At 44.5% G+C, this 22,873-nt stretch overlaps 1 protein-coding gene across 3 annotated transcripts in view; it reads right to left on the reverse strand.

The window, feature by feature from the left end:
• Positions 1–22,873, reverse strand: part of SLC45A1 (solute carrier family 45 member 1) — a 53,347-nt gene that overhangs the window by 27,382 nt on the left and 3,092 nt on the right. For 2 of the 3 annotated variants that reach the window (XM_080380041.1, XM_080380049.1), the window contains exon 2: positions 190–251. In XM_080380041.1, coding sequence (XP_080236167.1) covers positions 190–251 — 62 coding nt within the window. Of the gene's footprint in view, positions 1–189; positions 252–7,481; positions 7,862–22,873 lie in introns of those variants that run through there. The other variant, XM_080380044.1, reaches the window with a different exon arrangement.

Here is a 22,873-nt window from a genome sequence, read left to right on the forward strand (position 1 = left end):
GCTCACATTAAGTTATTCTGCAATGTGCCTTTCCTAAATCCCTCCCTGAAGCCACCTATCAAACAGGTAGAGGTGAAACAGAACTTACTTGGCAATTACTGACCCCATTTTGCTTTTATTTAGGATGCAGTGTCTCCTGAATTCTTGATCGTTAGAAATCATCAGCCTGTTGATTCTGCAAGTACTCACCGTGCTAGAAAATCCTGTTTCTGCCTCATGCCATGCAAAGTCTGACTGGATGTTACTTTGACCTGAAAAACAAGAAACAAAGTAGGTTTGTAGCCAAACCTTGGGCTGCCAACTATACCTGTGGTAGGAAAAAGGTGCATCTCTAGCAACCAGAAATTACATTTAAAATACATCTTTTCTTGGTTGGCTCCTATAAATCGGTGTAGTTCAAAAGAGGCGAATTTAATTAGAAAACTCTTGTCCCAAATGTGGTATTGACAATCTTGGAAATTCAGGATTAATTCAAGCCAGAAAGGAGCTAAAAATAGCAGCAACTATACATTACCAGCTTAGTAAACAGGTAACGGAATAAAAGGCAGTGAGGATGGGGGGGGGGAACCAAAACCAAAACCAACAAATAAAACCCCACAACCACCTTCCAGCAATCAGAAGTGTTTAAATACATTGGGATAAAAACAAATATCACCATCTATAAATACATCTGTAATAATCAGATTGTCTGTTGCTATATTCACAGGGTAAAAATCTGTCAACAGTAATACAGAAAAGGTTGATATTTCTTAGTGACTTCCGCTCCGCACTGCAAGATGATACGCATCATAGCTTAAAACCAACAGCTCAGACCGATATTTAAATAGTACCGCAGGTGAGCTATTAGTGATTCAGCACCCGAGAGCCCTACAAGAGGTCTGAAGATATGATTGCTGACACAAGTTTCTGCAAGTCATTGAAAAATAAGTAAGCTCCATAGGTCAGAGGGAAAGCCAGTCTCTGGGAGTACAAACAGGACAATCTAGGAGCTCAACACCAGTCCGAAAGTGGGAGAAGGAACTCCCTTTTTGTGGAAGGAGGGAGGGCATTCCACAAGCAAGCAGCTGCCACCTAGGTACTCTCTGCAGACCACCCATCACACCCTCGCCAAACTGCTTCCCAGGAAGCCACAGGCACCAACTTTTTCACCAAAAGCCTTAATAAGCGATGCTCGGGGTCCTGTGTTTGGTCAGAGACGCTCCAGAGCCACTGACTGATGAGAGCAGCAACGGCAAAGGGGGCAGAATTCTGTTCACGGATGGACACTGAACTGGGAGGATGCTGGGCTGTAGACCAAGGTTCAGCACCAGTGCAGTAGGGTGCAGGGACCAAATAATCTCTTGAGTATTTAGTGACAATGGCCAGGAAATAACTAAAATACCTCTAAGTCTGCACCATGAAGAATCATGAAGAACTTGGGAAATCTTGCAAGGAGAGATGATGAAGAGACAAAAACCTGTGACTTCCGGCCTCCAACTAGAACTTCTCTGCTAGTAAATAACAGTGACATCAATAGTGACAGAACACCAAGTAAAAGCAATTTTAAATTCTAAACGTTTGGATTAAGGAAACACAATTGTAGCTTAATGTATTCAGGATGCAATCAGAAAATCACAGTGAAGATGGTAAATTTGCCTTTTTATTCCACCTAACTTACAGAAAATTCTGCAGAACATTTCAGTGTAAAGATAGAACATTCTGGAAGAACTCATGATTGTTACTTTACATATGAAAAGCGTTTCTATTCCATTCTTTGAGATTTTATCATGCAAATCATGCAGAAGTGGGTGACTGAACATTCCAAAAGGCTTAGCACAACTTTTACTGTGTTTGCTTAGGCAAATATTCTGATACCTGTCACCAGTTCAAATTTAATCTTGTTCAAGGGTTAGAAAACAGGTCAGGGTACGTTATGTTTGCCATTTTGTTGCAAAACTTTGGTGCATTTTTATACCAAGGACACATGAAACAATTTCTGGGCCAGCTGACTTCACTGGTACCCCAGCTTCCTCTGGACTGCTGCAGGATTCCCACATATTTGGCTTCTGTGAAGAGCATGGGAACAATGTGGTCCTTGAGTTGTTTACAGAACCTAGGAACGATTTCTCTGACTGAGCCCCAGCGAAGTGCCGAGTTTTAATTTCACCACTAAGTGCCAACCTGAACCGGAGCCTGGCAGAAAGCCCCAGAGTTCTGGCGCTTGAGAACTGGTAGCACCGTGGGTTTCCTTTCGCGTTGCAAGCTCATCAGACCTGAAGCACATTTCCATGTTTATAAAGCAGCTGAGCTGACCCAACACAAACGAATAGGTGGAAAGCCACAGGAAACTGAAGCAGCACCAGCTGCCTGCAGCTGAATACCACTGCTCAGAGAGGCAGCGCAAGCCGCTGATGACATGCAGGTTCACCCCGGCACGCGGTGCTGTCGCTGCGGGCTGCAGCCCCCGCCAGCTGACCCGCTGCTGGCTCAGGGTGACTCAGGGCTGGGCGCTGCCGCCCCTGTGCTCCCGGTTCCGCTCCCGGTTCCGCAGCTCTGACTCAGGCCGGCAGCCTCCGCTCCCGGGCAGGACCCCAGGGCCTCCCCCGGGAGCCCCGGTACGTGCCGCTCCACAGGCCCTCTCTGGCACGCCCGGCAGCCCCATGCCCGCAGCCTCTCGGGGAATCTCCCGTTTCAGCAATAACAGAGCAGAGTTCGTTAACAAAGTTAGCGCAAATATCTTCTCCTTCGGATCCGGAGGAGCGGAGCGCATCTGCTGACTAACAGCGGGACGGCGGGGAGGGAAGGCAGCTGGCATCTCTCTGAGGGAGGAGACACGTTCCCGAGTGATGCTGTGGGCAGTGCAGGAAAAGCTGTCATCTCCAGCAGCAGCGCATTGCCTGGCAGGGATCCAACACCCACTGCTTCCACAACGCTCCTTTCCCTCCTGGCAAAAATGCATGTTAAATGTGATGAGCCTGCAACACTAAAGGGGAGTTAAACTACAGCTGGAGCTCTCTGGCTGAAAGCGTTAAATACAAATGGAAAAACCGATGCAGTATTTGTGAAGCCCTGAAAAGAAAAACCCAGGGTACGTAAGTGTGCTTGTAGTGAAGTAACCACCCGTGAAAAACAAATGTGAAGGGGCCTGATGCTCCCCTTCCCGCGACCCCCAGGCACTGCCCAGCCAGCAGATGCGGCTCTGGCCAGCCACTGCCGGCACCCACGCGCCCTCGCCGCTCCCTGCACCTCAGCCCTCTGCCAGCCGGGGAGGAGAGCCCGGGCACAGCCTCCCAGACAAAGGCAGGCACATGGGCAGGGTGGCACACAGCACTTCCAGCACTTTTTGATTGAATTTCCTGAGGAAACTTTTACATGGCGAAGATTTCTGGATCCCTTCAAGCTTTCTGGGGTCAAAGGCACACAGATTCCCAGAATCAGAATCTCCCAATGCTATCAACCACTGCAAAAAAGGTTCAGTTTTTTTCGATTCTCTTCCTTGCACTTGACCAGCCAAGACCACTCCATCTTATCTACCTGCTCATGATCAAAACCTGCTAGTCAAGTGCTCCACAAGTCTCCAAACACCGTATACCCTTCACCTCGTGCCTCTACTCCATGCATCCTCACCACAAAGCAGTGACTCACAGTCTGCCTGTCCAGATCATGGCCTAGACAGCTGCCGATCAGGATGTGGAGGCATCAGCCACATCCTGCAAATGGAAGGGGCCACAAGGCAGGACAGACAGAACGGCACTGACAGGCCTGTGAGTCAGAAGGCAAGGGAGAAATGAAAGATGTTGTCGGTATCATGCGGAGCCCAGAGGTAACAGGGAGCCTAATTGCTAGACACGTACAGAATGGCGAAGCAAGATAAAACCCCTCCGCAGCGGATGCTGTAACTTCTCTCGCCACACGTTCCTGGGCACAGGGTCTCACTGCTGTGCCTTCGTACCGCTGCCAGGACGGCATGAGCGGCTCTTGAAGACCCCCATAGAGGAAGGCGGCTTTGGGGAGACTTCTGGGAATTATTAGTTATGTGGGAACAGACCGGACCTTTGTCTCTCTGTTAACTTTTTGAGTCAACTCAGTGGGTCACCAGCCAGAAAACCCAACATGAAATGCAGTCTGGTGTTTTGTTAATAATATACTCCGTGTTTGTTCATGCTCTTTAATCACATGGTTTTTTGCTCTGTGGAACATCCTGTCTCTCTGGCCTAAACCAGTTCGGAGGTAAAGGTGCTTTGGACTGAATCCAGACTACACACATATATATTTTTGTCTTGCCCTGGAAACCCCATGTCAATTTAAAGCCAATCGCCAGATTTTGTATTACTGTATTTTCCTGAAGAATAAAAGCAACCTGAGTATAAGACAGACGAACAGATAGCCCTGTGCCCCCGCTCCAAGGGGAAACCCTTCACCTCTCCAAAGACAAGAAAAAACCCAAGGGGACAGGCCAGCACACCAATACATTTGTGAAGACTAACTGCTCGCCAGAAGCCATTCATCTGTTGCTACTGCTACGTTTCTTACACATCAGCAAAAGTGGCAACTGTTTAGTTTTCTGTATTTTCATCCGAAGGTCATAGCATTACTGTGTCAAACTAAAGTGTGGGGGGGTTGAGGTTTCGTGCACTTTGGGGTTTTGGGGCATGTTAAACTAATCTTAAAAACCCGTACTGTGTTTCTACTTCCAAGTACTAAGAAACCACCGAATACGGCTCCAAATCACTGACACTGTTATGAGCAGAACATATTATAAGTAAACTTACCACTAAACTGCTAACACCACAGATTGATGGATAACTTTCACAAAAATTCTGGGTTCTACCACTGCTGCTTCCTGAACCATGCATAACCCGGAGAGTATGCATGACGGCCACTGGAGAAGGGAATGTTCCAACAGCAGCAAAGCTTTCTTGAAGCCCCATCTAGCTGATTCATGCTTTCACAAGTTGGATAACAGGTTTTTATTCAGTCACTTCGACTTCTACCACGTTGCTCAAAGTTCACAGAGCGCCTCAGTGTTTCTCGCTCTGCCCCGTTTGTGTAATACCTAACAGATAAATTACTGAAACTGTGTCGGCATACTTGGGGGTAGGGGGTAGGGGAATGTGATGGGATGGGACATGGGCAACACAAAACCCCAAAAAAACAACAACAACAAAAAAAACCCCTCCAGACTTCCAGAGCTCTAAAGTAAGAAAAAACCTGTAATTCAAAAGCTATACTAACATGGAGTTATTTTTATAATAAGACCCAGTAAATAAATGTACTGGACAAATGCAATTTCAAACCAAATTCATGTATTATTTGTAATGAACAATGCAGTAGCATAAAGGAACAGAATGACCATCAGGAATTTACAATAAAACAATTTACAGGGACATTTTACTTAGTCTGAAGAGACCTATTCTGAAACTGAGCAGGTGAATTAATCAATAATAAGCAAACTACTGCAAAGTGATTTATCCATTCCAAGAGTAAGTACTGTCATTTGGAACATTTAGCTATGTTCCCCACATACCAGCAAGCATTTGATTCCTGTCTTACAGGCAATACTCAAGTTAGTCTTCACTGTGGAACAGGTACAAAAGTGTCCTTCCTATTAACTCTCCTGTCAGACATTAGCCATAAAATGACACAGCTACTTAGTGCTGGTGATCCACTACAAAACTGGATTTGTGGTTTTAATCTTTCATCACAAAATAGATTAAATCTGCAACTTTAAAGAAGCATGAGCACATAATCCTAATAAGAGCCTATTTATCCTACACAAAAATAATTAAATATTTGATTACTGATTTTCTGAGCAACAACTTCTGTTTCTCTGGTCAGGGACATTATTTCTCATACATAATTTAAAAGGCTAATGCTAATTAACATACGCTATATCCAGTAAGAATGCTGGGGCAACAGTGAGAAGGGATCTGTTGACTGTAGTGCAGCTCTCCCAAGGACTTAATCTTAATAGGAAAGTTAATATGGAAATAACATGAGTATTTTATATATCCCAAAATTTTGCATTTAGGATGAATATGAACAAAACAATTGTTTGGAGCCATTGGGATCACTGTGAACGAATGCCATTCTAATTGACAGGACCACGGCCCCCCTGCCGTGTGTATTTGCAGATGGAGCCCCTGAAGCACACCCACCACAGGGCATTTCTATGGGTGCAGTTTGCTGCGGAGAGGTATGTCCCAGAACTGGCTATCGACACTGGGCATCTCTCCTGACCACCTAAGTTTGTTCTGCTGATCCTGCACTTGTGTCAATTTGATTTTGTAAACTGACTCCTACCAGGTCCGCCGGCACAGAAGGATGCTCTTCTGACCAAGAAGGAAATATGGAATACACACTGTGCAGCTTGTTTCGCTGCCATTTTAGCAGAAAACAATTTACTGACCTATCAAAGAAAGCAGCTCTGTGAGCAGCAGCAGTCGTGGAACCCAGGTTTAAATGGATTTTGCGGCTCCTGCCCGATTTACAGTTCTTTGCTGTCCTCAGCTCATGCCAGTGAAATTCCCCTCTGCTTCCCATCACAACAGGCTCTGCGAAGCAGCACGAGGGCTGCCACCCTGCCCGGAGAAACCAGCTGCCGGGAAGCGTGGAGAAACAATAAACTTGACAAGCTTTGACTTGGAGCTGTCTTGCACAACAGCTCCCTCTTTTCCAAAATGAAAATAATTCTACCTAAGACTATTTTTCTTCTCAATTTGCTAGAAATTGTCATAGATGGGATTGTACTCACTCTCACCAAATGCTCAGACACCCATCTAAAAAGCAATTTTGAGGAACAAGAAACACAGAATTCTGACATTCAAAATCCCTTGCTTTGTCCTTAAACCTATTTCCCAAGTAACCTGCAAAACACAGAAATTAAATAGAATTAAGTGTTACACTTTAATCACTAATATTTCAATTTATTTGAAAGCAAATACTAGGACATGTGAAATTATTCAATAGGTGGTCTGAGAACTCTGGACCTTTTATTCAAAGGAACGCTATTTATTAGAAAAAAAGATATTTACCTCACACAACCTGAGTTTTTACCTCTAGTAAAAATTGCCTCCCTGTTAGCAAGACAGAAGGGAAACTAACACTCCCCCCCATCCCCTTTTGGTGTCCTTTCATTTCTTTAAAATTCAGGCGTCACTGACCTCTCCGGACACCTTTGGAGGTAAAAGCCTAGTATAAAAGCATGCTCCCAAAAACTCAACGTCTCCCTTAAAGCCTAAGTTAAAGCTACAGACCCAGCAGTCTGTGTCTCACTTCTAAGTCTTTTTACAGCCTATCTGACAGATCCCATCCATCCTAAGCCTGTATGCCTGCAGCTGCTGTGAAAATTTTGGGACGGTAAAGCCATCGGAAGAAATAACAGCACAGTACTCTTGTCCATAAGGCATATTTTAGACTTGCGTAAACCCTCCTGTAGCATGTTTACATTGCAGTTCTTTTTCAGAACTGCAGGAGAGAGAACAAGGGAAGGGTTTTGTTACCTCTTCCACAAAAAGCTAAGTGGAGATCCTTGGGGCAGCACAGAGCAGCTGTGTTGGTGAGGAGCAGGATGCACACCTGGATGGCTGAATTGCCAAAGACTGGGAAAAAGGCAGGAGTAAAAATAAACGTGAAACTTCCCAGGCTGCAAAACACCTGGTCTGGGACATACCTGCTCTCCTCTCCAGAAGAAGAGGTGCAGGAGAGGACATTTCTCCCTCTCCTCTCACAGTTCTGCCATCCATCCCTCCATCCCCCTTCCCCATCCTGCCACCCACCCTGTCCCGCCCCCCCCCCCCAGCTCTGTCCTTCTGCCAGGTCCTCCTGCAGCCCAAAACCTCCGTCTGCCTCCTGTCCTGCCTTAGTGGGTTTTGATTCCAAAAGGTTTCTGCGATTTCACTTTAAAAGCAACACACACTTCAGACTTCTACAGAGGTAACTTTTGTAAGTAACAAAACTTGTCAGACAGGTGGGTCTTGAAAAAGAAAATTCTTAGAATTTGAATCTGGAGAAGACCTATGTGGCGCTCTGCTGCGCTCTGACACCACAGAGACCTGAAGTTTTACACAGTCATTTCTGAAGGCAAAGAGTGAGTGTGAGCTGGATAAAGCCCTCAGGAAGGAGCCCAGACAGTGTTTACAAATTTCAAATGACAAAATAATCACCTCAGAGTAAGAAGCCCTAGCAACAATTCATCTTCATTTTTCAAATGCTGTGCCTTTAATAATTTTTTAGAACTAGCGAATTAAATATTTTTCTTCAAGGAAAGGCTTGTGGGGTTTTTTTGTTGGTTGTTTTTTTGTTTTCATGTGTATATATATCTATGTCTATGTATACGCCTTTTCAATCTTTGATCCTGACAGTTTACACGTAGTTTTCCTGGAAAAGTTGGAGACCATCCAAAAGTTCAGTGGCAATGCTATGGTGTTATCAAAAAAATAGCTGGAGTCAATCCTATGAAGCTGTTTATTTAGAGAAGCAGAAAATTCTTTTTAAAATACCAGCTTTAAAACTCTCCTACTTGAGATAAGTCTAAACAAACCAATGCCAGTGCTTTGTTTCAAGTCTGAAAACTTAGGGTTGGATGAACTCCAGAAGGACTGAGTGAGTTTCAACAGGCAGGAAGAATCATAAATTTTGCTTCTGGAAAAAAAGGGCTGTGTTTTGCTTGCCAGCAGGACACCAATTAACCTTCCAAAGAGGGAAGGAGCTGAACAATAATTTTTTAAGCCATCCGTCTGCACAGTCTTCTATTAAATTTTGAGAAGTTAAAATAATCTTCCAGAGATGAAAGTCTAAAGCAGAGAGATTATGTCTCCGGAACAAAAGTAGGGAAAGACCACGGAGCAAACACACCGATTGGGACCTGTAACCACGCAGAGATGGCAACCCCACCCCCCACCCCCAGCATGCAGGTGACACCCAGCGTGAGCAGCAGAGAGCCCATTTCCCCTAGGCACAAAAGGACAAAACCTTTTCAGTCTCTCTGTGAGAGATGACTCCTCCCTTACATTCCAGCCCCTAAAGTCAATTCACTCCTTTTCCCTTTTTCTTCACCCCCCACCCCCCCACCCCCCGACTTTGGAAGACTTTTTCTGTTTAGACATAGTTACCCAAAACCAGAGCACTACAGGCAGGAAAGCCTATAAGGTGTAGCATTAGGAACAAGCCTTGGAAAGCTCTGTAAAAAAATCAGTGCAACTACAGTGACAAAATAAAACTGAGGCAGAAGTGAGGCAAATACACATGGTTAAATTTCTCACATGACAGTATATAAAGAGCAAGATACTGTTCAGTCTGATTTCATTGCTTCTGCTAGGCATTTGGCTTCTCCGTTATTTCAAGTTTGGTAGAAACAAGAGGGCATAGCAGCTTATTTGCATAAAGTTTAAAAAAGTTTTCAGTGACTAGGATGGAAGAAGCATCGGTCAGCATCTGGCATTCAGGCAGTATCAGCTTCCCCCACAATCCTTCATCCACCCAAGCAAAAGCAAGATAGAATTTCCATGTCCACCCCTGATCAAAATTTGACTTCAGGAATTAATCAGCTTGCTACAAAGGATTAAAACACACAGGAGTGCCTTCGTCCTGTCTGTGCTTCCAGCAAAGCCAGCCTTGGGCTGTAACATTCACTGCCAAGAGTCGGACCGCTCAAACGGTGCAGCTGTTTAAACTCCTTTTCTCTTTCAACAACATTTTAAACCACAGAGCAGAAGTAACAGGTATTACGATTTGTATACGGTATAATATTTTTGCACAGCCCACTTTCAATGCACCTATCAAAAACTCCATCAAGTTACAATCCAACAAGTCCAGCTAAGAGAGTCACTAGCAGGCAGCAGTAAAACGTTAGGAGAGCTTGGCATAGCAGTGAGCATGGTGGCAAGTGTGAGAAAGCAACGAACCTTGAAGAAAATGAATTTCAATGAGAGTTTAGTAATTTCAGACTGCTGTCTGAACTACAGCTCTTGAAGTTCATCCTCATTCAAATGGAGCCTGGCAAAGCAGACGACATGAGAACTCCGTCCGGCCTAAGTCACAAGAATTTGCAGAGATCTGCACGCCATCTCCTAGGCAGCTCAAGGTGCTCATCTGACAAAGAACTGATGCACAGTGGTATTATGAAGGTACAACAATTTAATGAACACCCAACTGAGAAGACATCATTGCATACTGGGTTATAAAAAAATTCTTCTGTGACTAACGGGAACTCATTTACATTGGGTGGTGCTGGAAGAATAAACAGAGGAGCAATATGTTTGGAAAACTGGGGAAGTGTCAGTTTTAAAGCCCTTAATTTTTCTCACAGAGAAGTGGCAAGCTTGCCTTGCCAGGCTAGGGACTTGGCAGATCAAAGTACATGACATTTAAAAGTCCCCCTAGAAAACAGCTTGGGAAATACAGGCTTGTGAAATCCATCTAGGACCCAGTCTCAGAGAAAAAGAAAGTGGATCCAGGGAGTTCAAAACAACTAAGGCTTCCCCATTCACAAAATGGCAGGGCTCGGTAGTCAGCTGTGTATATACCACCTATGTTGTTGATTTTTTGACATTTCCCCCAACATATTCTAATTCTGCATACATGGCAGAAGTAATGAATTTCAAGGATCGCCCAGGGCAAGGGCTGTCCGTAACCAGAGCTCAGAGGGAAAGATGGCACAACATGTGGACATCGTTGGTCCCCAACTCCCTTCACTTTTTAAGAAAAGGACTGTCTGTCCAGACCCGTTTCACTAAGAAATGTTATTGCAAAGATACATTGGCAGAATCATCTGTGGGGAGACTACCAGAATACTAATTAGGTATGTGCACTAAATGAATTGAGAACTAAAGCAAGCAGAAAACCTACGGATAATACCAAAGTGCCCCTCACCTATATGAACACCACCTTGAATATCTTTTTTTCACTTGATAAGAAAACAACAACAAAAGAAAACTAAAATTATGCACAAGACAACTCCCTGACTGAGCAGACTGAGAATATACAGGTGCTGTAGAGAGGAAAAGGCTCTCTGGGGACCAAGGGATGGATACAAGGCAGATATCGTCACGCAGCTGGTACACCGCATTTTTTACCCAAGGCTGATATTCTTTGAAAGCAGCAATGGTCCAAATGTAGATTTGATTCAGTCTATCAAATTAATTACAGGAAGTCAGAAGGGACTGGCATCTGCCTTCTAGCGCAGTTGAGAAGAGAAAGTAAAGCTCCTTATAAATGTAAGTGCATTAAAAGTCCACGAAACATGGACCATCCTTACTAACAAGTAATCTGTTTAAAAGCAACTTACTCATCAATCTCCTCTGAAATAAAAAAGCCTACAGATAATGAAGTAGGACAGCAGACTTATCAGATTGGCAGGACTACGCTTGAAATGAATGCATTCCCAGACTCTCTCTTTCTGCTTGTAACGTTTCCTTACTGTACCTGCATGGACAGTAGACAGTATTTTAAAGGCAGGACAAAATGTTCTCATGGACTGTATGCAGAAACACACAAGGTTGGTGGCAGTGCCTCAGCCTTGGCCAGATCTTCTCCAGAGGCAGTTATGCAAGCTCCAGCATTACAACAGATCACCACAAGCACAGTGGAGGACTGGTATGAACTGGTAAGCCTGGAACAAGGGAATAGACTACTTACATCTAAGCTGGATGAACAATAGTTGAGGCAAATTTATAGCATTTTTGGAAGCTGGGGTTTTTATTCCCACTGAGAAGCCTACCTCAGCTAGGAATGCCGAGTCATGGCAGTGCTGAGATGAAGGAAATGAGTCTGAAGAATGACTCCTCTTTCTGCAAGGAACACATCTCAGCAGTTCCACTCTGGAATGGTTATATCATTAAAAAATCCAACCACTCCCACCAACCCCCACGGCACAGCTTTGAAGACTTCAGTATTGCAAACCAATTTCCTATGCTACAAACGAAATACTTTTGGAAGGGCCCTGGCCGTGGGCAATCCTCAGCAGCCCTGCTGTGTCCAGGACACTGCCAGGGACCAAGCCACACACCACTCGTATTTCTGCTTAAACTTGGGTCTTGCCCAACGAAAGGCCTGGCTTTCTTCCACTGCAGTGCTATTAGCGTTGCCAGCGAAGAGAATTTATGCGGCAAGAGAAGGGACTGGCCTTCCTGCCACAATAGGGCCAATTGTCCCAGGCTGCCACATCCAGTTAAATGTTTACTTTGTTGTTTCACAACTCAACAGGAAGCGAAAGGTCGGAGAGGCCCCACTGCAGGACAAAGATGCTGTCATTCATCTATTCACCTCAAGCCAGGATTCCAGTGGGACACTACTGCTTTCCAGTTTTTTCCCCTCCTATTCCAAGAGACAGGCACCAGGTAGTAAATTAACACTCCAGCAATTCTTCCAGTCTGGTTTCACATCCTAGAAGAAACGTTACAAGTCTGAGGGTATTCTATCAAGGTCCTGAAAGAGGAATGTTGCCAGGATTTGTTCACCATTACTGGTTAATGGAGAAAGATTAATCTCTTGAGACTACCCTTGAAGACCAGCTCTTTTGGCACACTTGAAAACGAGAGCTATAGCACACGTAGAGCCGTAAGCATGCAGAGCTTCCTGAGACACAGAAGTTCTCTCAGCTTAAAATGGTGAGGGCCCTACTCAGAGTCCTTCATAAGCTGTATTTGCCAGCATGAAGGTAAAATAAGAACAACCATTTAATAGGAATGAGACTGCTATTCTGGGCTCATTACGAATGGACAACCCGCAGTGCTTCTCTCAGTCAATAAAGCATGAATCCACTTGGAGGGCCACTTGCCCACCTAATCCATTGAAAATAGCCAAAAACTTTCATCACCTGCATGTATATTCTTCCTCAGTTCATTTAACATGAGGATAAAAGCCACTGAGTTTAGCCAATGCAAACCTATCGCAACAGTAATCAAGCTATTAATTTCAGAAGGAATATGCATGGGTCAATTAAACATAAGGTAATTTCCAGGTAATTGCGAACATGCTCAGAGCTCGTGAAGAAAACATGGCATATTTAGCCCTGGCATGAACAAGTCCTCCTCTGATGGAACTTTGACCACACTGTTTCGGATGGTCTGAGCGGCCAGACAGTCGCTGGGACACAGCCCGGGATGGGATGAGTCATTCCCCAGTAACACCTGTTTCCCTCCGCTGACTGGTGAGGAAACCGAGACACCCGCTCCAAAGCAGAGGTAGGTCTGTGTTTGGAGAGGCAAATCCTTCCTGATTGCACCCGTCCAGCGCACAGCACGCGCCTGACAGGTTAACCAACAGTTAGCTAGTTAGTTAACCTAACTAACGCTAGGACCTGAAGAAACCGGTGTGCCTGTGGAGTCGGGGCAATGTCACCTTCCCCACAGAATGTACCCTCAAAAACACAAGGCGAGAGCTGTTCTGGCTTGCACAGGGGAATCCCAAATCTGGCGGGGGGGGGGGGGGGGGGGGGGGGAGGGAAATCCAAAGCCCCCCCTCCCATGGCTGACTGAGCAGATGTGTATGAACCGAACCTTCCACCTCCTGAGCCGCTCAGGCATAAAGCTAGCAGTGCTTGCTCTGTAGCTGGTGAAAAGCACGGGAGCCCCATGCAAACTGGCCAGCAACCTGTGCACTCTTCCAAGGTGGCAAGCATGTATCCAACGCCTGCCCTCAGCACAGAGGCTGAAAAATCTACCATTGACCTAAGGCAGCAGCAGGATTATGCATCGGACTGGAAAAGCACAGATTCCTTTAGGACTGTCCGGTCTATAAACAGCCAGCCACATAACTCAGTGACACACTGAAAATCCCTGGACACGACTCAAAAATCTTCCTCTCAAAGCTGACGGGAACATTCCTGGGCCAGCTATTCTGGCCACAAGTACTCTCTCCTCATCACTGGATATGAGCGTTGGCATTCACGGCAACCTTATGCCAGTAGAATCCTGAATCCCCTAGGTTATGAGGCAAAGCTCAGGTTTTTACAGATCAGACCCCATCAGCGAGACCAGGCTCTTTACTTCAACATGGTCAAAAGTCTTCAAATAACCTTCAAGTTCCCGTATGACAGTGTGCGTATTTTGCCAAGTCAGCAGGATTCTCATTCCCATGTCAACACTATTACAAGAGAAAAAAAAAAAAATTCCTATACAAATATGATATTGCATACTATCCTATTCAAACAACATTTTAAGCTGTGTTTGGAGACCAAAACACCACCACTGGTAACCCAGCAAAAGGGTAATATGATATAGAGCACTTTAACAATATTACTGTATTCCATTCTAATTCCACCAAAGCACTCCATTTACAAAATGGGAAACAGAGATGCAAAAGGGCTGTTACTGTACTGCACTTGTGATTTCAGATTAGGTAAAAAGGTACTGACCTGTCACAGAAACAATGCCAGCAGATTCAGAATTTACATTTTGCTCATAGTGTCACCTAAGATCACCATGAAAGATACTGCATTTTTCTTCAAAGTGACTCAAAAAGGACCACAACACAATAATAAAAAAAAAAATCTGTCAGCAAGATTTCTTGGAACATTGGATGTCTGCCACGTTACTCAAGAATTACATGTTTCTCAGCCTCCTGACTCACACAGAATTTAAATAGGAACATCCACAGTGGTTTTTAGAACATGCCACCATATCTTATTCTAAAAATCAGAAGGACAAGCCCTCTGCTTTACTATGTGTACTTGTGTGTTTCATCTGGTTGACTGTAAATACAGCTTCCCAGAGCTTAATCATTACAGCTTGATGACACCAAGTAAACGGTAATGACTCGTGCTCTTGTGCAAACAAGTAGGCAAGAAGAGCCTCAGTAGGATGCTGCCCCTCATCTTTTGAACCTTCTCGGATGGGGAATTTGAGTGCATGCAGCAGCAGCACAAACATCAAATACATTTTGTGAAGAGCCTGAAGAAGCCCCAACCTCTGTAGCGCAGAGATCTTGTGCCCTTCCCATGGTGCAGAACACATTAAAGCGAAAAGCATAGTGGGGACACTTCTAGCCCTCTGTAACACTCAGCACAGCAGTTCAGGCTGTGATCCAGAGCCTAATTTGATACAGCATAGGTGTGTAACCTCGGCTCTGCTGTGCTGAGAAGACTGCTCTTAAGGTGTGAGAAAGTGTACAAAGCCATGCAAGATAAGAAAAAGTAAAATTACGGACGGAAGTGTAACCATCAAGACATGAATAACAGGACTCAAGGAAAGAAATACTGACATGAAAAGGTAACACAAAGCCAAAACATTCTAACAAAAAAAAAGAAAACAAAAAAATGCCATGTTTTGTGCCACTTCTACTCTCTGTGAGGTCCCAGTGCTCCTGCAGATGTTCATGCAAGTGCTCCTCACCCTTGGTTACGATTCACTAATATCCTTTCACAGTTGGAGAAGAGGGTTGGCATGAAAGCGAGTGCCACACATCTTCCTTTATAGCCCTCCAGATGATTCATAAGCAATTATTTACAAGTCATAAAATTCTTCGTCTGTGGGGGTGAGTCAGAGAGCTAGGAAGTGACTTGTATTCCAGACGGCCTCGGTGGGCCTTACAGTCTTTCGGCACGATTCCTACAAGACCAAAACTATTTCTAAGCCCAATTGCTTTGTGACACAATCCCTGCTGCCAGCTGATTACAGAGACCCTGTAAGAAGGAGAGAGGTGAGGCTCAGGGTGCTGAGGACAAACACGTTTCACTGGCCATATTTACTTTTACACATACAGATTACGAACATGTTTCCAACAGCCTATTACCACGCAATGGAATGCAAATAACAGTTTGCTGATGTTATGAGAGTAAATAAAAACCCTTCACTGTTATGTTTATGAGCACAACCACTTAAAATTATTGATTACAAAGATAAACATTATCTACCATTTGGTAACACCTAGGAATGCATATGGCAAAATATTTTTAAAGAACTAGCCCTATCTGTGAAGGTCTTCCAGGCACCTTATGAGCTTAGTTGTTGGGGGTTTTTTCCTCCCTTGAGAACTTAGCTGAGTAATAATAAAGGCATATCAATGTTAAACTCCTTTCTGGATGCTAAGTACTGCTATAGATTGACCATCATCCAAACGGTATATAATTCACAGACATATGCTACAGTCATTTTCTGCAATGCACATTCTAAGCAAACCAAAAGTAAACTTCATCTTTCCTAGAGCTTTACTCATGTTCAGTTTTAGTGCCTGTTCTTTATAGTAAGTGGTTCATGATAGTATGTAGGTGGAAACTCGAAGCAAAAGGCTGTTCCTCAGTCATGCCATGTGCCAAGAAGTTAATTTCATTATTCATGTGTTCCCAGAAAAGGCCAGATGGACACAGGCATGACTCTAAAACAGACTCTCCAGTAGTTTTCATATGGGGATTATTTCTTATCAGCAGGAAGGGGAAGCTTTATCCATCTGTCGGAAACCATTAAGGGCCATTGGCCCGTTACTATGAAATCAGAGTAAAACTACTCATGAATGAATTCAGATTGTAAAAAGATGATTATGAACCACAGAGGAAGAATGAAGCCCTCCAATTTCTGGTGTTTGTGGGATTTAGGTTCATATTACAACACTAATACACACCGGGCACACTTTTACTCACCTTTAGTCAGCCTGATGGCAGTAAACTGTGGGGCCCTTGATAAAACCCTGGTGTTTAACAGTATCAGTTAGCCAAGCTCGGTTACCCTTTTTGGCATGAATCACCAGAGAATGCCTGTTTTAAAAAGTAACTGCTACAGTTGCAGCTACATATGAGAGATCAGCAATGCCTTTGAAATGTAACTTCATACCCTGGCGGGCAGGCTTGCCGCTGAAGGCAAACTGAACTGAAAACAAGCAATATGAGTTGCAGTACAAATTGTGACATAGCAAATGCCAACCATCTTGTCAATCAGCTCCTGGGACACGAAGCAGATTCTAGAAAGGCCGTCTCTCAGCATTTGTGGTTTGCAGCAACCAATAGCCCAGAGCGTGAGGCTGACGATGAACGAGCGGGGAAGGGCGCGCTGCGGCAGCTCCAACACGCCGAGTCCTGCGCGCCGCTGCGCGGTGCTAGAGACCGAGGCTGCTCAGCCTTCGCTCCCAGGCGGCTCCGCAGCACCCACAGCCAAGACCAGAATGAGCCTACTCACCCACGCTGCCCTCGCCTGTCCCTGGGGAACGCATATGGCGCTTCACACCGTGCTGCGCATCACGTGGACCCCGCACCGCTGAACTCACCGAAGTGGGAGAAACAGCCTCGGACCATCTGCAGCAGTTCAAAGGGAAGAACTGCAAAGATACACACGCAGAGCATGACGACACAAATTCTACCACCTCACTGCCTGCCTTCCATGCGCACGGGTCCAACCGCTCGGCCGAGGAGCCATGCGCACAGGAGCCAAGCCGCCAGCTCACAGCCGTGCCACAGCAACCCTGGCACGACGGCGGCAGGAGTAGGGGCATTGCCTGTTCAATCTAGTTCACAGAGTTCAGCACAACCTTGGACTAAAGCTTTCAGGGTCTGCTGCTTATACAGGTTACCAGTTCGCTCTTTGCAATGAAATCCACCATTTCCAAAAAGAAGCCGGGAGTTTCACTGAGGCAGCAGTAACATGGAAATGTAGAAGCTGATTCTCAACTATCTATGCAAAGTTCAAAGTAATTTCTTGCTAACCTTGCCTTTTTAAAAACTTTCTAAGCATCGTTTAGCACTGTATTTTAAATTGACCACAGGAAGCGCAAACAGGAAAGTCCAGGAGAAGCCTTGTCTACCCTCAGGCACTTCCTGCACTAGTGACAAAACTGCTAAGAAAATGCTTCATGTTTAGGTTATATTTTTTCTTCTTTTTAGGCAAGAAATATTTGTTCATCAAAAATCAGAGTCTGGAAGCAACAATGCCCCCTTCTGCATCTCAGTGTCTAGCTAGACCCAGAGCTGCTGGGAGCACATCTCTGATAAACCAAGTTTGGGAGTAAACTCAAGAGAATGATCCAAACCAAAGTAAAGCTCCTAAGTTATCCTCCCACTCCTGAAGTGGAATAGGTGTTAACAGTCACTCGATCTACTAGGCCACTCATTGCTGAAAAGGAATTACCTGTACTCCTCCTCTCCAATCCTTGTAATCCCTTGGCTGATGGAAGAAAAAGCTCAATGGTCCCTTTAAGGAGAAAGCAGATGATTCATACATTCCCATGTTAAAAACAGACACTACAAACAATTGAAAAGACCACAAATTGTTTCCCTATTGTCACAGCTATGCAATATCCCAAATCCTAATGCCAGTCAGCAGTGAATTCTCTCCTCCTGCTCAGGCATCTAGGCAATAAAAGCAAGGATACAAAAGACAAACATTCACAATAACTTTATCACAAGTATTAATCTTTTTCCTTCCTGTATTCTCTACATGGTTGCTTAAAGGGCCTTAGTGTTACGGATTTTGCTCCGTGGGTGTACAGTTAGGCTAAGCCTCAATGCGTGTTTGTTCCAGCCACAATTTGACCCTACACTGAAGTAAGAGTTGGGCATGTGCTAGCGATTCATTTCCCATCCCTGCTTCATTTCCACAGACAGAAAAGGAATATGCGCACCAGCAGGTAGACAGAGCACACTCTGTTTTAGGTACCTGACTTGGATGACTGGAGAAGCAGGATCCTGAAGTGTGTGCTGCTTAATCTGGACACAGCATCTGATCTCTGCTGAGTATCAAACAGGGATGCTGCTCTGCACTCTTCCCTTTCTCATGATGATTTGTGCTTGCCAACTCTCACTGAAATCTCCACATCCTAAGTAATCAGCACACTTCTTCCCCCACAGTTCCTGACAGTCTTGGACAAGACAAAACTAGAGAGCAAAGATTTAGTGGTTATTGTGAGTTGTGTGAATACACATGCAAAGGAAAAGGGGAGGGAAAAAAAGCCCAAACCAACCCCACTCCCCCCACCCCCCCACCGGACTCAGCTTCCATTTGGTTGGGAGAGGTTTTAGTGAAGGCTCCAAGACGTTGTCACAGCTCACTGAAAGAACAGCACAAAGGTTTTCTCTTTAGGTAAACACTCCTGGGGGCTTAACAGTCTTTCAACTCATGGTGGTCGTTACCACACAGATGGATTTGTGTGTGAGTTTCTGCCAGCCTTCTGGTACTCCTTCGATATGCCTCGAAACATGCTAGTCATCTTGCCACAAGTCAGAGGGGGCTTTCCTGTACTGTAAGGAAACACTGCCTATGTTCAAATCCTTCAGCAATCAGCTGTCAACTATGGAAATCAGAAGGCAAAGACTTTTTTTACAAGAGGATATTTTCTAGAAGGCCTAGATAGGGTGGGGCAGACTGCAGCAGGAGAATCTTGCTTGTGCCGAGTGATTTCAGAGTGCAAGACAGATAATGCACATGAATCAGCAGCGCCTTGGGCTCCATTGTAACAGCATTTCTCTCCACATCAGGAGAAAGATCCTGCGCCTGACAAGAGCTAAAATCAGGCCAGGAATGCAGCTTTCTAAATCACCTTGTAAACTGAGGGACTGCAAATCGAGGACTTCAGTGAATTTGACTTCAGCTGATGCACACACAAACAAAAGGCATGGCGGGGCCTGGGGCAAGAGGAGGAGATCAGCCCTCTAAAATGCCCATGGTCGTTCACCTCCTTAACTGCATCTTGGTAGCACCAATTCAAACCAAATCAGTTCCTCTAATCCAGGCTAAAATGGTTCTAACGCCACATTCCCCCTCAAAGAAGCTTATCTTCCCTGATTTTTCACTAGCATAGACAACCCATAGACCCAGCCCAGATTGTCCATCCTCCCTCCACCCTCTCTCTTCACAAAGCCCTACCTCCATGGAGTCCTCCAGGTGATGGATGCACAGTAACCTATTGGCAAATCATTCCAGATTGCGACCGTCTGCTGCAAGATGCTGAGAGCATCTATAACCTCGTGACAAGCTGACACCAGAAGTGACGTGAGAACACGTGGCCATAGCAGCATATGGACAATACCCGAATTGGCACAGTTCTGCACGCAGCAGCACAGTTCCTGAGCAGGGGCAGTTGGCAGGACCATCATGAAGATGGCAGCACAGTTCTGTGGGCAAGTCTTGAACACAGACACGTTCATAACCGACGTCTGAAAAATTGAGAACAGCTTCAGGGGGTTTTACAAACAGTGAAGCCCACCACTCCAGACTGAAAAGACCACACCAGATAAATGCATTCCAGCTGATTAACATAAACCCCTTCAGAAATAATATTATATTACATTATATTCCCCCACTACAGAAGGTTCCAAACTATATAGTTGCTTCTCTGAGAAATGATGTCTTCATTGCAACCTAAAGAAACATACAAAGTAATCTACATCAGAACGCAGCAAAAATGTCTTCCATTTGGAATATTTTTATGTCCTGAGATCAAACTCAATTATGCCCTGGTGAAACCAGAAATAAGGCAGTTTCTATTTGCTTCAGAATAGGGGATATTCCTCCTGATTTAACACATTATGGTGTATGGAAGACATCTATCTGTCTGTCTGTCCCCAGTCTTGAACCCTTTGAGATCTGCCACCCTGCATCAGCAAATTCAAGCGCTGGTAGTATCATCACAGGGAAGCTTTAAAATAAGTAAATAAATAAAAATCCTTTTAGCAAGGTTTTAACTATGTCTAGAATCTGCTGTCACCTGTGGGAATGCAGGACACACACAACCTGGCACCTATATCCTGTATAAAGAGTTCTGCCCAAGGTGAAAAAAGCATTCTGCATTATATACTTCCAAAGTCTTACCGAAAATCTGCAAAACATTCAGTTTCATCATCATAATGAGAACTTGTATGGTAGCTAACTAGAATGTACAAGAAAGTGAATATTCTTATAAATGAGAAGCTTTGGAGGAATACAACATGGTATCATTCCCCTACTTCCCCAGGCATGCCTTCCCATGCAAGAATCCTCTCTCCTAGCAAACAGATATTCAGGTAATTGTTTTCCTGATGATGCAAGTGTTCCTTACTACTACAGACAACTCTCTGTTCCTGATGCTAGTGACTGACAGACTCGTGAGGCACGTAAGTAGCTAGGGGAAAATAAGGCATTAGGACAGCCTGTAACTCTTTGTATTTGTTGGGCAATGTGACGCATTATTTTGCACTCAGAAAAACTGAGATCTTTAGGGACAGATGTGCCTCAGAGTGTGTGTGTTAAACCTAAAGACTGATTATTCTTGCAGGTTGGCCTTTTCGCTTTCCATGCAGCCTGCAGCATGCTGCTTTACAGATAACAGAGACTGCCTCCTGTACACAAAGCCACGTCAATGAGATTTCAGGAAATCATGGATTTTATTTTTTTTTTAATCCACAATATAAATACCAGACACACACCTACCAACTGCTTTTCTGTACAAGACTCACAGACTGCCTGCAGGTACTGCTGTGCTGTCTCTGGCTCCAGGAAAGGAGATAAATCTTACCAAGAAATAATTAGACGAGGGAGCGAACTGTACTGTCAGCTGAGCCAACGCTGGTACACCCTGTTACAGCTCCCTTGCTTTACCACTGCTTACTTGCTAAATAAACTGACCCAATGAGTCAGGCACTGCAACAAAATGATGTCATGCATAAAAATTCTGAACTAGTAGCCTCCAATACTCTTTGAACACTCGGGAATAACCCCTGCATTAGTCAGGGAGCAGCAAGTACAAGCTGCCACTGCCTTGGTGAGTCATGAACAAAAGAGACTTGGCATCTCCTACAGCTTTGTGTAACCCTCCTCCTTATGTTCTTCCACTACGAGCCAATGTTCCCAAACTGGGCACACAGCACGAGCACATCTCTGATGCTGGCTACATCCCTACTACATCCTACTGATGGCTCATCCATGTGTGCCCCAATCAACTCGTACTCTGTGATCTGTGCTCCTCTGTGTTTACACACATCTAGTCATTAGAACAGACACATGTTCTGTGCTGGATCTTTATCCAGCTAACCTTCACCTGAAGATACTTCGAGTGTCTAACTTAAACAGTCTAGTCCTATGCTTCCTGTAGGCGTTTTGCACCAACAGAATTAATTTCCAATCCCTCATGAAATCTACCAATTTACAAACAGCACTTTTCCAGTTATGCAGCTGGTCTTCACTGGGTTTGTCAGTCCTTCTGTCAAAAGGCAAACTTCAAAACCTACCATCTTGGGAGATGTTTCTGAAAGCTTCTCCTTCAAGCAGCAGGCACTGCAGATTAACACCAGGTCTACTCAAAATGCCTGGATATTTGTCAAGGCCAAACAGCCACCAAATTGTCTCCTACAGCTCTTTCCCTGCAGGAATTGGAAACTGAACCTTTTGAAAGCTTCTAATTTGCTTAAAATAAGGACTAAACACAGTCTAAAGACATCTGCCAGTGTCTAGGAAGGCTGGGGCTCTAGAAATGCAGGATGTATGTTACAGTTACCCAACATTAATAGTTTTAAGAAACATAAGGCAGGATTGCCCGTTGTATTTAATTGCAGACTAAAATGGATTCAGTCAACATTTAGATGAATGTATCACTGCTAAGGCCTGAAAAGGTGGGGTCGGTTTGTTTGGTTTGGGCTTTGTTCTTTTCTTTTTTTAAAATAAAGTCAGAACTAGTTCAGGAGTTGAGCATGAGAGACTTAACGTCTCCAAAACAGACAAAGAATGCCCGACAGAACAGATGTTTACTTACTGCCAGCGCAGTGTTTTAAGTTGGTATTTGTCTCAGTCACTACAGGTGATCTCAAAGGACACGCAGAAGAATTTAGAGCTATTAAAATGACAATTCAATAAAACTTCCTCTCTCCACACAGAACACAAAAGCAAAGGTTTACTCTACCATCCCTCCTAATTTTCTGGTGCTGCATTACTTTGCATGGATTGCTAAGACAACAAAAAGACTCCAAATGTAGCAATCCCACAACACTCTCAGCAGGTGA

The sequence above is a fragment of the Falco punctatus genome, assembly GCF_963210335.1.
Source record: "Falco punctatus genome assembly, chromosome: 3".
NCBI lineage: Eukaryota > Metazoa > Chordata > Aves > Falconiformes > Falconidae > Falco > Falco punctatus.